Here is a 17307-nt window from a genome sequence, read left to right on the forward strand (position 1 = left end):
CAACATGCTGTCTACCAGCACCTGAGCCTTGACCCCAGAGTCCTCAACTCCCTCACCTGCTTCCCAGACCCAGGGATTAAATCAGCTCATCATTCACCTACATAGCTCACAGATCATTTTAAAAATCAACAAAATCTTTTATCTACCAAATATATTTTAAAAACACTTTTATCTGGGGTGTGTGTGTGTGTGTGTGTGTGTGTGTGTGCGCGCGCGCGCGCGCGCGCGTGCGCATTTAGGTTAAATTAATGGTTCTAACAAAGGCAATACATAAAAGGTTTAGAAATGTATAACTTCTAAAAGAGTCAACTAAATATTATCTGACATTTTCTGTTTTTTCTGATTCATTTTGATATGAATATATTAGTACTACACTCAAAAAAAAAACAAAAAAAAACAAAACTGAAGCTACATACTCCTTCAAATGTTTTTCTTCAAGGAAGCAAAGGTGACAAGAGAAGGCTGTGAAAGTCCTGAGAGAGTTGCTCACTGTTGGAGACATGGAACCCAGAATCCAGTCTAGTGTGTCTGTGGACCACATACTTAACAATGCTGGATTTAGCTAGAAAGGAAAAACAGATTCATAAGAATTGGCAGATCCAGCCGGGCGTGATGGCGGCCATGCTCTACGTGTTGCAGCCATTCTAGCTCAAGAATTTCTGTAGAGTTTAAGTAATCCTCACACAGCATTCTCCCGACATTTGAAACGCTAAAACCATAGGTTAGTGTGTAGCATACAGTGGGGCAGCTGAGTGAGAGAACCAAACACCAGCAAGGGCATGTGTGAGGCCCTGTGCCGCCTGTGTTACCAGTGGTTTGTGTTTGGTCACGAAGAGGTACTGGCTAGAGGTAAAGAGTCCTGACCACCTTTACCTGCCGCCATAAGCTCTCAAAGGCAGAGTGGGGAACAAGCTGCACATGCGGAAATTTCAGTATCTGTTGAAGACGTTATTCTGACTAGAATACAACTAACCTGTTGATGCCTCTGCGTAGTGTAACATAGGCACCCTTCCCCCACAGTAGATTTCATGTTAACAAATTTTCCTTCTGTATCTTTTTTTATATCAACTAGTTATTAAATCGGACTATAAAAATTACTTTAAAAAGTCCAGACTGGATCAAAAATTTGGAAGAAGAGATGAGTTTAGAGAAAATCAGTGTCACGTTGCCTTCGTCAACGAGCTCTACCCTGCTGGGTGAAGACGCAGAGGTCGCAGCAGATTTTGACATGGAAGGTTTGTATGTTGAACAGCTGTAATCTGCATGATAGAAAAGTTTGTCCCAGTTCATCTCTCTCCTTGAACATTTATACACCATAATGTTTATCTGATTACATTACACTTGGGAATGTAGGTGCTATTTTGTCATTAAATAGTCTTACATTTGCATATTTCAGCTTAGATTGTACAATAAAAGCATAGATTGGTATTTTGAGTGTGCCAGTTTGTGCCAATATTATATTTAAGTAGGAGTTTCAATTAATCCTTCTTACTGCCAAAATAAGTTCATAATAGTTACTGCAAGAGAAGATATGTTCCAGAGGAATTCAGAGAGTCCGAGTGGCTAGGAAGGCACTCATATGGAACTGAACATCTGAGTATTGGAGTTTTCTTAAACATTATTTGAAAATATATTTGCTTTCTAATACTATATGTTACATATGTGGGCATAGTTTTCATTAGAATAAGCTCTGTGATAGAAGACCGTTTAGGGTGTGTAAGGCCCTGGGTTCTATCACCAGCCTTCCCAGAAATGCAGACCTGACTCTGCACTGCTAGGTAGCACATCTGAGTTAAATGTCTTTTAGGATAATCACTAGCTTTTCTATGGTCATTTACTTGATCCACACATAAATACATACGTCTGTGTGCTAGGTTGTGGTGGTTCCTTTTCTAATTGTGACCAAATCCCCAACAGGAACCAGTTATGGACAGGATATTTGTTTTGGCTCATGATTTCAGAGGTCTAGTCCCTGGCTGATTGGTCCGTACACTTGGAGGAATGTCATGGAGGCAGGAGCAGATGGTGGAAGCTGGTTTCCCTGTTTAGCAACAACTCATGCTTAGGAAACGGTGGGCATGTATGAAGAGGCCAGAGACAAGCCGCTGCTGACCTGGGTCCTCCCACTAAGTCATACCTCCTACTTTTACCACTTTGCAATGACACCATTACCTTGTGCACTCACGGGGGCATTAGACTATTCACTGTGTGGGTCACCTCTGGGTGCTCTCACAGACACACCCCGAAGTGGGCTCCCTGGTTTCCTTGCTGCCTAGGCTGGCCTTCAAGCTGAAGCAAAATTAGCCATCATAGATGTGCATGCCAGGTGCTGCACACTCTGTGACCAAGGTCTTTATTGGTTCCTTCTAGAGCTCACTGTTTCCTGGGTATTTTACACATGTATGCAGGCGATCACTTAAGTAAGGGATAGCAATGTAATAATGAGTAGTGGTTTGGTAGTCCGTGGGAAAGTTTGTAGTTTAAAAAAAAAAATCAAGAGGCTGGAGAGATGGATGGCTCAGTGGCTGAGAGCACTGGCTGCTCTTGTAGAGGACCCAGGTTTGGTTCCTAATACCCACACGGTGAACTGTAACTTCAGTTCCAAGAGATCTGACACCTCTTCTGGCGTCTTCAGTCACTGGATTCTTGTTACACGTACATAAATGCAAACAAAACAAACACATACAAAATTAAATAAGTAAAACTATTTTTAAAAGTGAAGAAAAGAATTAATATAGCCAGGAAAGAATGGTCCATGTATCTCATACCTTAGAAAGATGAGGGGGGAATTTGGACAGAAATGTGTCTGCTTTAGGAGCAGTGAGGGAGGCTGTTAGTGACTGTGTAAGAGTTCTTCTGGTGGTGTGATAAGGCCAGATGGGGAACCTTGCTGTGAGTGGAAGGTGAAGAAGTAGGGGTGCAGAACAGTTACCTTTAAATGGAGGGGGGCCTCAGAGTGCTTAGTGCTGCTAGAAAGGGACTGGTGCAGAGGGGGAGGCTGGTGCTGTGGCAGGGCTGGTAGAGTGGCCGCAAGCTGTCTGAGGAACGTGGCGTGTGCTGCACCTCACTCCTTCTACCCAGTCACGGCACAGCATCAGCTTGCAGGCAGTGCTTGGTGAAGGAGGCTCCGTCCCAAGTCTTCTCTTGTATGAAGTTTACGTATTCACAGTATCTGCAGCAGTGGGAGAATCTGCAGTTTTAGGAGGCTTGAGATGCTTTGAGACAATGTTTCTGGCAAAAGGAATGAGAGGAATAACCAACCAAGAGAGCACAGAACTGTCAGGCAACTTGGAGAACCCTGAGGAAATTGTAACTACAAACGTTGTTAATGTGACCATGAAGGTTATGTGGTTTTCTTCAAGAAGTGTCACTCACTGACAAGTGGGGTTGGCAGAGACATCAAGTAATGGAATTGATGATTAATAGGGGTTTGCCAAGCAGAGGTGATGGGAGAATCATGAAGTAGGAGACGGTTAAATGAGGAACCATCTGAAGCGACACACAGAAGGTACCACATTGGACAGGGCTAAAATGAAAGGCAGCAAGCCCAGGATCTTGGTGAAGTAAAAGAAAGGAGCTGAAGGGCTGAGGGAAGTGACTAGAGTGAAGTGTTGCAGGTTAGTACCCAGCGGTCATGCAGGCTGAGGGGGCACGTCCTTACTGTGGAAGCCGCCTTGTCAGTGAGGACGATCTATGTGCTTCCATAGGACTCCGGAGCCAGGAGGTAAGGCTCACTTACGCTGAGAGACTTGAGTAGGCCATATGCCAGTCGATGGAAGGACGGAGGCTGGGGACTTCTGAAGCAGGAGGGATAAAGAGTGTCTCATAGACTCCTGGTGACATGGCCTTTAAAAAATAGGACTTGGAAGGAAAGTTAATGTTCTGGGTTGTGAACCCTGTTGCATGGGTGCACTCACCCCACTCTCCAGCCCTTAGGGAAGTGGAGATGAGACCTGATGAGAGAATGGATCTATCTTGGGTAGAAAGGCTGGAAGTGGGAGACTAACGGTTAAGGGTATGTGACTGCCCAAGACCTTGTTTACTGAAGGTTGTAATAAGGTTAGTGAGAGCTTTCAGTCAGTCCAGCCCCAGTGCAGCTGCGGCTGAAGGAATAGGCATCTTTACCTTTTCTGTAAGGGCATTTGCACTGAATCTAACTTTTATATTTACAAATATTTTTCATGCCTGCATGATTATTTCTGTGTGTTGATAATGCCTTAATAGTTAAGTTGTCTTTTAGCCCTGCAAAGCCTGATATGGAAAGTTAAAAAGGTGTTGTCTTTGGTGGCCTTGCTTTTGTTAGGCGATGTCGATGACTATAGTGCTGAAGTAGAGGAGCTTCTTCCTCAGCATCTGCAGCCGTCCTCAAGCTCTGGCCTGGGCACCTCTCCCAGCTCTTCACCCCGGACCAGTCCCTGCCAGTCTCCCACAGTACCAGAGTACTCTGCACCTTCTCTTCCCATCAGGCCCAGCCGAGCACCATCAAGAACTCCAGGGCCTCCAAGTTCACAGAGTGGGTATTTTGCTTGAATTTTTTATGTGACTTTGTCTAACCAGTTTGTTTGAACTCTGGAGAATTATTGTGTCCCGGTTTGCTTTCTCTTGCTGTGACAAAACACTGACTGTGCTGGCTGCTCGTATGTCAGCTTGACACAAAAACCAGAGTCATCTAAGAGGAGGGAACCTTAATTGAGGAAGTGCCTCCATAAGGTCCAACTGTAGGGAATTTTGTCAATTAGTGATCAATTCAGAGAGCCCTGCCCACTGTGGGTGGTGCCACCCCTGGGTCCTGGCTTCTATAAGAAGGCAGGCTGAGCAGGCCAGTAAGCAGCACCCTCTATGTCAGCTCCTGCCTTCAAGATCCTGCCCTGCTTGAGTTCCTGCCCTGACTGCCTTCAACGAGGAACCGAGATGTGGAAGTGTGAGCCAGATAAACCCTTTCCTCCTCAACTTGAGTTTTGGTTATGGTGTTTTGTTGCAAAAGTAGAAACACTTGAGACCCTGGCCAAAGCCACCCTGGGAGGGAAGGGTCTATTTGACTTACAGGTAACAGGACATCAAGCCAGACAAGACCGCAGCTCAAGGCAGGACGGGAGACAGGAACTGCTGCAGAGGGCTGCAGGAGGAGAGGAAGGCTGCTTCCTGGCTTGCTCAGCCTGCTTTCCTATCCCACCTGGACCACCTGCCCAAGGATAATCCCACCCGCAGTGGTCTGGGCCTCCCACATCAGTCATTAATCAGGGAAATTGGTCTGCAGGCCAGTCTGATACAGGCAGTCCCTCAGTTGGGGTTCCCTTTTCCCCAGTGACTAACTTGTATCAGGTTGAGAAAAGGTAACCAGTACCTGTGGTTTAGCTTGTCAGCCCGTGTACTGAGTGAGTGTCCTGTGGACAGGAGCTGGGCTTCCACAGTGACTCTAGTGGACCAACTCCTCACTGCTGCCGCTAGATGAGTTTGCCTCAGTCCCCCTGTGCTTAGGGGTGTCTCTTTTACAACTTGTGATTTTCTGTTCTCTCTTCTTTGCTGGCCAGCAAGCTATGTATGACTTAACAGTACATTTTGTCCTTTAATAGTCCTCCTAAGTAAGTCAGCTTTCAGTAGCTCAGTCAGGTAGAAGCTCAGCTCAGGGCCGCGACATGGAGCCCACGGTTCCAGAAGGTGGCCCCATGGTAGACTGCTGCTTATCCAGAGGAGAAAGTTGGGTCATTATTCATTACATGTCCACACCTGCTCTCACCTACTCACTTTCTTAGGTTCTCCAGTTGACTCTCAGCCAGCAGCCCAGAAGGATTCTTCCCAGACTCCAGAGCCTAAGAGGCCACCCCCTCCCCGTCCAGTTGCTCCTCCAGCACGTCCTGCCCCACCTCAGAGACCACCTCCGCCTTCAGGTAACCAACTTCTCTTAGGATGGCTGCCTAACATTTTTTTTCCTTGGTTTTTTTTTTTTTTTTTTTTTTTTTTGATACATGGTTTCTCTGTGTGGCCTTGACTGGCCTGGACTTGCTCTGTAGACCAGGCTGGCCTCGAACTCACAGTGATCCACCTGCCTCTGCCTCCCGAGTGCTGGGATCAAAGGCGTGCACCACTGCACCCGGCTGTCTGCTTCGCTTAAGTTCTCCTCTGCTTCACTCTGCATGCATTGTGTATGCTGTCGTGCTGCTGCCTCCTGGCTTCACTTATGTGATCATTAGTGTTCCTTCTCCAGCCCTTCACAGGACTCTGAGGAGCAAAGGGCGCCATGTCCATCCAGCACATTTCTCGAGTACAAGTCAGGCTGTCTCTTCGCCTGTGCTCAGGAGACAGTTGTTCGAGTTTTGCTAATTTGATATAGTTGGGCATGTATGATGTTTTTGAATAAAACTAGGTTTATATATTATTTTAGCTCCTCACCTGTAACTTTATAAAGATAATTAGCATTTATTAATTTCTGGAAAATTTATTTTATAGCTGGAGGATATTTGTTTTTAATATGTTTTACATACCTCTCTAAATGTTCTCTTAGCTAAATGCAGTGTTCACTTCTTGTATTTTATAGCTGGAGTATACATGTTTTTAATATTTTTACATACCTCTTTTAAAAATGTTCTTTTTAGCTAAATGCAGTGTCTACTTCCTGTGAGCATATGCATTGAATAGCAGTTTGTGTAACGTCTAGATATTTACATAATCACACATGATAATTTGCTTTCATGACTATTAGAGCAGATCTTGACATTTCAACTCTTATTTAATATCATTTCCTTTCTGCTGCCTAATTTCTTATGAACTGTAAGGGGCTAGGAGTCCTGCACCTGCTAGAAAAGAATTTGGAGGTAACCATTTACATTTGCTATCCTGTGTGAATGCTGGTTTATTAATGTTTTAGAGTTTGAACCACAGAACTCAGAGGCAGTTTAAGTCTGTTTGGCAAGCGTCAAAATGTGTAACATTTATACTCCATGTTAAAAGAGCTGCAAAGTTCTATATTCCTATTTAACATACTGGAGTTTAGTTTTTCTGTGAGTATAACTAATAAACTATATCTTATTTTGCATTTTGAAATCATCAAAATCTTGCCTCATTTGTTTAAGTAAAACTATGATATTCCTCTTTTCAGTGAGGTAATTTTTATTCACTATTGGATGCTTTTATTTAAAAAGTAATATATTTGGCTAGCATGACAACTGAAATTGGGCTGGGAATGAACTGTGTGACTACCTGACATGTGCAAGCCATGGACACAATCCCTAGCACGCACACGTGCTTGTACATACACACATGCACACATGTGTGTACACAAACACGCGCACACACACACACACAGAATGAAGCTGGCAGCTCAGTCTGAATGGTTTATTGCTGAGTACATTTAGTCTAAGGCTCGAGAAAAGATAGAGACTGCAGTTCTTCAGAGAGCTTGAGCTGCTCCGGCATCACTGTGCCTGAAGCCCTGGCCACACAGTCTTTGTGTCCTAGCTACCTGTCATGGTGGCTCCCTGAGATTCAGAGCCAGTTAATGGCAGCTAATGCTGATTATGTGAAGATTTTGATGACTTTGTAATAAGGATGACTAAATGATTTGAACACTATAGCTTCTATGAAACTATTTCATTTATTTTAGGGTGAATTTTACTGCTTTATTAAAAAGCCAATGCATAGAAAATAAATTTTAAAATGAACTTGTGAAAACTTGTAGCTTGTTAACAAACAAGTGGCTTGTTTAGAAATGTGTTTTCCATTTTAAGATGCCTCTCTTCATAACTGCTCTCCAGCCTCTCGTACTCTGCACTAGTCCTCTGAGACAGGGTGCTTAGAGAACATACCAGACTGAGTTCTAAGAGACCAGTGTCTCCATAGACATTTAAGATGAAGTCAGAACTTCCTTTTTGACTGTCAAATAACATATTAGTAGTCTAGATGTTAGAAATGAGATGATCATAAGGTTTTGCATTAGACTGTATTTTTGGTTTCTTTCTGCTGGTGATTTCAGATAAGAATGAAGCTATGGCCCTGCTTCTGTTCTTAGATTTGAGGAAGGGATTGGGGGTCAGTGTTGAGCTAAAGTCACTTTGGTTAGATTGATAACTTCCAAAAGATTTAAAGCAATAAAAGACCCTTCGTGTAAGAATAATTATGTGTTGTATTTCATCCTGTGCTCTGGGATCTAAACAATATATAGCTTTTGTTCTTTCTCTAAAAAGGTGTTGGAGCCCCTCCCAGCCCTGGGGTAGCTAGGAGAGAGATGGAAGGTAACAAGATGTCTGCATTATAGATACAGTTTTGTTCTAAATGTCAGCAGTGTTTAAGGCACACTAAGTCCTGCTGGAAGCTCCTCCTCCTTACATACACCTTGTGTTTTCCTCTCTTTTCCTTCTGTGTTGTATGAATAGTTTCCAGTGACATCTGTTTAATGTCCCTGAGGTTCTTGTGTTTTTCATACCTAGTCCTGTGTGCTCAGTTGAAAGAAGAATGCCTAATTTTTTTTCTTGAATAAGTCACATGTTTATCAATGTTCTTGATTAACCTGAAATTGTATAAATTAGTGAGGTCCTAGAATATAGTATTTTATAGATGTTTTTTTAAAATAAAAGGTATTTCTAAATATTTTTGTATTGGGCTAAATTTTCTTAAAAGACTACTAAAACTAGCACATTTTAAGACTATAATTATTTATGAATTTGTTGTATTTAGCATACCTATTGTACTTGAATTTCTTGTCAAAATGTAAAGTCTAAGATAATGCTTGAATATAGTGTCTTCTACTCTTTCTGTTCCCCAGAATAATTTTCACTTCATCTTTAGGCTTCCTTCCTAACAAGTTTGAACCATACTGTAATACTCCATGTAAATATGTCTGTACCTGTCTTCTGTCTTGACCTTTATAGACTACTGTAGAAATCTGAAAGACTTCACCTTAAGATAACTTTACCCAGTCAGACCTCTCGCGTGACAGGCAAATCTGTTAGGAGCTGTGGCTCAGGAGCCATTTGCCTGCCAAGTTGTAAGGAGCCAGGTCTTCAAGGTTCATGCACAGTGGTCTGTGAAGACTGTCACCTTAGTGTAACTCCGCCTGTCTCCCATGCAGGTGTCGCTAATTCTCCAGTTTCTGTCTTTGCCCAGAGCTCAGTGTTTGTTTTGTTGCCGTCTCATGCCTCTGTCTCTGCGGGCAGTGAACAGAGCAGTCAGGTGATGCCCTGTGCTGTTGTTTCACTGTTTTCTTATGATTGATTCTTTTTCCTTTCTGCTTCAAAGCACCCAAAAGCCCGGGAACAACACGGAAAGATGCTATAGGTAAAAACACTTGAATGTGGTTACTTCTCCTTAAAACTGCATAGTAGACACTTAGAATAGAAGTATATGATTTCTTACTTGTTTTCCTTTTTCTTTTTATTTTCTTTTTTCTTTTTTTCCAACTTTCTTGCTCATACTTAAGGGCACAATGTGATCTCTTTGTTTCAGGGCGTAACCAGCCGTCCCCTCAAGCAGGACTTGCAGGCCCAGGACCTGCTGGGTATAGTACAGCCAGACCGGTAGGTAACACTTAGCCTGAGAGTTGAGAGATATTTGTTCTAGGTTCCCATTTGCAACTAGGAGAAACCTCCCAGGCTTCAGTTCTTCACTCTAAAATGAGGAAACTAGTAATCTCCAAGCTACATCTCAACTCTAGCCTTTGTCACATGCCTCCAGATGACTACACTGTCTTGTCTGGATAAAGATTATCTGAGTATTTATGGTCATTAAATAAGCAACTCCGTGTCTCTCAAAATAGAAAGAGGTGATATATTTGGATAGCTGTTTATCATGTTACTTGTTTAATCAATGGAAGTATATAGTTATCCTTCGAGCCAGTTGTGGTGGCACACAACTTTAATCCCAGCACTCAGGGCAAGGGCAAGTGGATTGCCACAAGTTTGAGGCCAGCATGGTCTACCTAGTAAGTTCCAGAACAGTTAGGACTACATAGCAAGACCTTGTCTCCCTGCCCCCCCTAAAAAAAGTCATTTTTAAGAACTTTAATTATCATAAAATTATAATAGAATAGGTATTAAAATAAGGCAGATGGCTTACAAGATTTTTTCCCAAATAACACTTAGCCTGTAATAAATCTGTGGCTTTCTGTGTGTTTATCATATGTTCTGTTATATACATACATTTTACATTATTCACCCAAGGGAAATTTCTCTGAGCTATAACAGATACTTAGAAAGAAAAAGACAGACCATAGAGATGGCTTGGTGGGTAAAGGGTTGCAAGGCCCGCCTGCTGGTCTGTGTTCTCTCTTCATGTAGCCCATGTAATGATGGAGAGAGAGAACTGACTCAGCAGGGTTTCCTATGACATCACACATGCCTGCGCGCGCACACACAAATACTTAGAAAGAAAATGGTAACTTAGGGCAGTATGGTAGACTCTCCTGAGTACTGGAGAGCCTAGAACTATCACTGTGCTTAGAGTGTAGCTGTCTTAACAAACTTAACAAACTAAAGATCTTTTTCTGTAATTCTGCTCTTTAAATTATCTATAGAATATACCTCAAGATACCTGGTACTCTCCTTCACAAGAAGGGAAGTCTGCCATATGCTGACTGCCTCCACACTCCCCTCTGCCCCTTGATAATGGGAAGGGAAGTCAGGATTTTTGTGGAGTTAAAAGTTCCCTTAACCACAGGCCTGATGTCTTACATCTATACCCCAGCATTTAGGTGGCTGAGGCTGGGAAATTAGGAGGCCCAGGCTGGGAAGACCACCCTGGTCTACATAGTGACCAGAGCAGCCTAAGACCAAAGACTGAGACCTTAGCTTTAAAACAAAAACAAAAACAAAATCCGGGCATGATGGCACATGCCTTTAATTCCAGCACTTGGGAGGCAGAGGCAGGCAGATCGCAGTGAGCTTGAGGCCAGCCTGGTCTACAAAGTGAGTCCAGGACAGCCAAGGCTAATACAGAGAGACCCTGTCTCGAAAAAAAAAAAAAAAACTTTTTAAATTAAAAAACAAAAACTAAGGAACAGAAAAAAAAAAACCCTAACTTTATCTCTAAATATGTATTATGGGCTTAGAGCTTCAACAAACATATGAGAATAGAAAACATTTTTTCTTTTTAATACTTTGTTTTTACTTTATGAGCATTGGTGTTTTACCTGCGTGTGTCTGTGTGAGGGAGTCAGATCCTCTGGAACTGGGTTACAGACAGTTGTGAACTGCTATTGGGTGCTGGGAATCAAACCCAGGTTCTCTGGAAGAGCACCCCTGAGCCATCTCTCTAGCTCCTAGAAACCATTTTTCACTGATATGTCTTCTAGCATATTTAGTTTAGAATATTTAGATAGACATTGACGAATGTTATTTCGTATTTAAAACAATTGGGGAAAGGTTAATTCTGAAGTCTTTTATTATCTAAGGCTTATCTCCCGTCATTTATGCCTTCAGCGCATGGCGTCTCTTCATTAAGTAGTACTGCTCATGATTAGGTCCTTTGCCTGCATGCAGCTAGCCAGGCATGAGTTTAATCCTAATACTGCGTCTGTATGCATGTCTTCAGCGCAATTTAAAATACAAATCATGTATGAAGTTATTTTGAAGGTTAAATTAAAATGCCTATGTAATACTAACAAGTGCCTAATACACAGTACACTGCCAAAAATGAAAAGGAATGTATCACTGTTTAGCTATAAATAATGGACAATTAAAATGGCAAGGTGGGGCTAGAGAGCTGGCTCAGGGTTAAGAGCACTGGCTGCTCATGCTCTCCCAGAGGACCCGGGTTCAATTCCCAGCACCCGCGTGGCAGCTCACAGGCTGTAACTCTAGTTCCAGGGATTGGACACCCTCACGCAGACACACTTGGAGCCAGAACACCAGTGTATGTAAAATAAAAATAAATAAATCGTTAATATGCCAAGGTGGGAGATTATACCAGAGAATCAACGAGATATGAAAGCATTTATTTTTTCACAGAATCTAGCTGTTGAAAATAGATTAATATCACTAATATGTTTCCATCTCTAGACAATTCCAGCTCGTGCTGGAGTGATCAGCGCCCCTCAGAGCCAGGTTCGGGCATCTGCTGGACGGCTGACTCCTGAAAGCCAAAGCAAGCCCCCAGAGGCATCAAAAGGTAGGCCCTGCTGGGGCGCTCTGCTCTGTTCTCCTTCTGCTCTCTTGCTTTTTCCCACCTTTCGCAAGATCTCACTTACCCAACGGGGATCTTGTACCCCTGGAAATGAGGCTGTTCGCCAGGGAAAAGGGAAACCACTAGAAAACCAAGAAGAGAAGCCGTGGCTTTAGAGCACAGCTAACATGCGACAATGCTTGGTGTTGTAGGTTGCGCTGTCCTTCCAGAACCACTGAAGCCTCAGGCTGCGTTTCCTGTGCAGCCTTCTCTGCCCCCACCTGCTCAAAAGTTGCAGGAGCCTCTTGTCCCCACGGCAGCACCTTTGCCCTCCTCTGGCCTCCAGCCGAACTTGGAAACCCCACCACAGCCTCCACCTCGGAGCAGGTCGTCTCAGAGCTTGCCTTCCGACTCCTCACCACAGCTGCAAGTGAGTGTCGCTGCTGAACAGAGTGTCACTGGTGTGTGTGCTGCAGAGCACAGAGCACACTTATTTTAATGCCAACATTTGTAAGAGTAAATATGACCTGAAATTTTATTTTTGACACTTAAAAATAATCGCATCTTGAGATGACTTTAGTGAATCTCCTTGATTGCTTCTGGGAACTGCATGCTGTTGACTATTTGAGAATTTTAAGGGTGTGTTTGTTTGTTGTATGTGTTGCTTAAGTAAGAAAACCTCAGAACAGTAGGAGTGGATAGGAGGTAATCCCAGGTTAGGAGGCAGAGGCAGCCTGGTCCACATAATGAGTTCCAGGCTAGCCAGGGCTGCACAGTCAAAACAGTTCTCAGATCCCCTGACACTGGAGCAGGGTTCTTTAGGAAAGCCCAAGTGGTTCCTTGTGTTAATTTGTAACTTTTTAAATACAGTTTGCTTAGGCAGTTAATTAAGCAGATGAACAATAAAAATGTTCCCTTACTGGTGAGGTGATAAGGTAGTTTTAAAGAGAGGCAAATCAGGACCGCTCAGGTTAGTGAGGGGCATGGTGGCTCACTTCCTGCAGAGGGGTTCTTCATGCCTTCTGGTGTGGACAGCAGCCCTTCTCTGGGTTCCTGAGGCCGCAGTCATTGCAGGAATAGCTTGGAAGGTTTGAGCTCCAAGCAGAAGGCGAATTCCCTCACACTGAAACCACAAATGACCACATCCCTTCAGTAGTGTCTCAGGGGAAATTGTTCCATGGCCCTGACGTGTTGAGGTCATGGGCATTCCCGTTGTCCCACATCATCAGCACTGCTGTGTGTCAGCTAACGGTGCTGTCCTGAGATAGTAACACAGGCTACCATATTGTGTGTTTACATCCTGTCTTAATTTTGCTGTGTAATGCATTTAAAGTTGATGAATTGAGTTAAGTCCTCTCTGCGGCTCACTGTATATAATTCCTTACTTGAAAATGTCATCAATGCCAAAGGAATGTGTATCTAAAATATCTGAAATACTGTGTGTTGGCAGTAGCCTTTGAAAATGCTTTATGAGTAACAATTTTCATTTGTCTTACATGCGTGTCAACCTAGTTGGCAGACCATTTCTAACATACATCTCTGCTGCAAAGCAGATAAGAAAAAAGCTCAGACTCAAAAACCAGTAGCAGTTGGCACTTGCCTAGGCTATTGCTCACATTTGTGAAAAATAAGGCAATAGAAAAACATAAATTGTTCTTGGATGGTGTTACTAAAAGTTACTCTGTCTTTTCAGGGATGCTAAAGATATTTAATAGAAGCCCTACAACAAAGAAATGTCTACTATTTTTTCCTCTTCCTCCAGCTTTGAAGATTTATCTAAATTTTTGTACTGTCTACTACTATTTTAAAAATTAGGTAGAAGGATAAGATCTTTCAAACTAGTTAATCTGAACACTATCAACACTGTTTCAAGGCATCCACCCCAGAGTAGAAGCACCCACCTTCCACCCACTTTGTGATGGCTTTAAGTATGCATAGACAGTGTGAAGGCAGAACAGGGCTCTGCTGTGAAAACGTAAGCCAGAGCAAATGGCTGGAACCACTGTGGGCTCAGAAACACGCGTCCTGTGGCACTGCAGTTGCACCATGCAGATGGCAAGCAGCCATTTTCTCCGGCCATTTCCATTATCTGGATCTTAGTTTCTCACTGAAGTGAGCTTGCTAAGCCTGGGTGGCCACTAGCCCAGAGTTTGCAGGAGGAGGGGTAGACTTATTTTGGAACAACCTCCCCTTCTGTGTGTGTACTCATGATCTGTGTACATGTGTGTACATGCATGTGGAAGCCAGAATGGTCACCCTCAGATGTTGTTCCACAGGCACCATCTTCCTTGAGTTTTTGAGACAGCCTTTCAGGGGCCATGGGTAAGCTGAGTAGGGGTGTCTGGCTGCACTGAGCTGCAAGGATCCACCTGTGCTGAGGTTACACGCCTACACCAGCAGGCCCAGGGTTTTACGTGTGTGGGAGCTGAATGTGGATCTCATGCTTACGTAGCAAGCACTGTCCTGAGCTGAGCCATTTCCCCAGCGCTGTATGGAATCTTGCTACAGCCCACTCACCACAAATGACAGAGAGCAGCTGTGTGCTCTGATCCCCTCTTGAAGGCTCAGGTCTTCTTGTGTGTCGCCTGTGTATGCAGGGTCTCAGAGGCTAGAGTGTGGCGCCTCTGGGGAGGAGTGTGGGGCCAAGTGTACATTTTGAATTGAGAATCATAAGAGTAGCGATGCTGTTTTTTAAAGTGGTTCAGATGTGAGCCGGTGTGGTGGTGCACGCTTTTAATCCCAGCACTTGGGAGGCAGAGGGAGGCGGATCGCTGTGAGTTTGAGGCCAACCTGGGTCTACAAAGTGAGTCCAGGACAGCCAAAGGTACGCAGAGAAGCCTTGTCTTGAAAAAACAAAACAAAACAAAACAAAAAATTCTAGGTAACTATAAGTATAATAATGAGATTTTTCATATACATTGAGTATATATGTGAAATATATACACATACATACCACTGGTGAGAATTTTAATATTGACACGTTTCGGTTTTAGTTTTTGTTTTTGAGGGTTTTTGTTTGTTTTTTGAGACAGAGTTTCTCTATGTCACCCGGTTGTCCTAGACTCTCTTTGTAGGCCAGGCTGGCCTGAACTCAGTGATCCGCCTGCCTCTGCCTCCCAAGTGCTGGCATTAATAGTGTGTGCCACCACGCCCGGCTAAGTTTAGTATTTTATTGTTATTTATAGAGTTACTATTTTGTGTAGTGTTATATTGTTTCTGAATTGAACACTTGGTTATTTTCACAAGTCTTTATTAATCCAGGCCTGGCTCTACCACATATCTAAAGCATAGAGACACATGAGCCAGCTTTACTCCGTGTCACCTACTGCTCTTTGGTGCTAGAATACGCTGTGTCTACTGTGCATGGCATAACAGCGCCCCACTGATCTGCCTTCCAGCATCTTACTTGTCTTGCTATGAGATAAAATGTAGGAAGCAGGAAACAAAACAGCACAATGGCAGACCCACAGCAGGGCGCTGTGGGAGATGTGACAGGGAGGGAAGCACTCATCAGAAGTCTGCTTCCAAGGTTCATTTCAGATCATCACGCTGTGTGTGTCAGTGGCGGGATACCCACGTACATCCTTAAGTCATCAAAATGGTGGTGGCTCGATGCTAATGTTGAATGTCAGTAGTAGGATCCTGGACACACATGCATATCCCTCCCGGGGCCATCCCAGCATGAGGGGCGTGCGGGGAAGAGGGTATATGTAGGATGGCGAGAGATGCTAAGGTGTGTGATACATGTAGCATGGTGAGAGATGCTAAGGTGTGGGATACATGTAGCATGGTGAGAGATGCTAAGGTGTGGGATACATGTAGCATGGTGAGAGATGCTAAGGTGTGTGATACATGTAGGATGGTGAGAGATGCTAAGGTATGTGATACATGTAGCATGGTGAGAGATGCTAAGGTGTGTGATACATGTAGCATGGCGAGAGATGCTAAGGTGTGGGATACATGTAGCATGGCGAGAGATGCTAAGGTGTGTGATACATGTAGCATGGCGAGAGATGCTAAGCTATGGGATACATGTGGATGGTGAGAGATGCTAAGGTGTGTGATACATGTAGCATGGCGAGAGATGCTAAGCTATGGGATACATGTGGATGGTGTTTCTTAAGAAGCTAAATATTGTTTACTAATTACACACTTCACTGTTAACAAATAAGCTTCAGTGTTAGAAGGTTCAGTTTCTTGAGGATACCAGATTTGTTTAAATACAGCCAAGATTGAAAGATTATGATTTCAGACTTAAACAACAAAAATTAGTTTCTTACCTTGTTGTATCTTCCAGTAGCTGAATAAGGGAAATAATGTTCTAAATCCTTTAGAAGATTTAAACAACATAGAGCAAGCCTGGATCCTGACGCTTTGTTATGGTTATACTTCTACAAAGTGCTATTTTGCACATTTTCTCTATTAAGGTGGCCTTCATGGTCTGAAATATAGAATAAATAACAAAACTTGAACTGCCTAGTAATTGACATAGACACTGTTAAAATGTATATCATAATAAGGTTACAGAGAAATCAGAATCGTGTTTTAACTGGCAGTATCACCTGCAAAGTGTTGCTGCTCTTGATCCCCAAATGTGACCTAGAGCCACACTTTCTGAAGACTGGATGGTGGGCTGCGGCTTGGTCGGGAACTGTCCTAACTCTTTCCTTTGATCTCTGTGTTCCTCTTCTCACAGCAGGAGCAGCCATCAGGGTAACAGGTACCTGGCTATTTGTCACCTTCCATGTGCTCCCATCTGTCTCCCCATGCATCAGATGTCTGAGGCTTTCTGCTTCATACATCTAAAATCCCACCCACTTTTAAATTCACTTGTCCACATTAATAAATCTAGTGTCATACCGTACACTCATACCTGCTTTTTCTTTTTCTTACTATTTTGGATTAGGAATCATTTTAGTTCTTGCTAATGCCTTGCCATTTTTTTTTTTTTTTGCTTTGTTTTCTACAAAAGTTAACAAAACTAAAAAGTATAATTTTTAAAAATGCAATCTATTTGTATATGATATAACTACATAAATGCAAAATCCAATTTTTCCATAGGATTCTTTTGGAAAATATTTTAAAAATAATTTTAGAAGTCAGATTCTTTTTGGTAAGAAAGAATTGGTAATTTAGATTCAAATAATAATTTAAAAGCCCTTCCAACATCTTTCTCTGTAAATCACCACTACTGTCACCACAACATTCCAGTCCTGT

The 17307-nt window shown here is 43.0% G+C and overlaps 1 protein-coding gene across 16 annotated transcripts in view; it reads left to right on the forward strand.

The window, feature by feature from the left end:
• SYNJ1 (synaptojanin 1) overlaps positions 1–17307 on the forward strand; it is a 79102-nt gene that overhangs the window by 58041 nt on the left and 3754 nt on the right. For 5 of the 16 annotated variants that reach the window (XM_084801486.1, XM_084801495.1, XM_084801494.1 and 2 more), the window contains 9 exons: positions 1073–1235; positions 4304–4513; positions 5754–5888; positions 6774–6812; positions 8181–8228; positions 9232–9270; positions 9439–9509; positions 11988–12096; positions 12303–12520. In XM_084801486.1, the coding sequence (XP_084657612.1) occupies positions 1073–1235; positions 4304–4513; positions 5754–5888; positions 6774–6812; positions 8181–8228; positions 9232–9270; positions 9439–9509; positions 11988–12096; positions 12303–12520 (1032 nt within the window). Of the gene's footprint in view, positions 1–1072; positions 1236–4303; positions 4514–5753; positions 5889–6773; positions 6813–8180; positions 8229–9231; positions 9271–9438; positions 9510–11987; positions 12097–12302; positions 12521–16786; positions 16814–17307 lie in introns of those variants that run through there. The other 11 variants (XM_084801497.1, XM_084801499.1, XM_084801498.1 and 8 more) reach the window with 6 other exon arrangements.

Source organism: Acomys minous (genome assembly GCF_964271855.1).
Source record: "Acomys minous genome assembly, chromosome: 11".
NCBI classification, from domain to species: Eukaryota; Metazoa; Chordata; class Mammalia; order Rodentia; family Muridae; genus Acomys; species Acomys minous.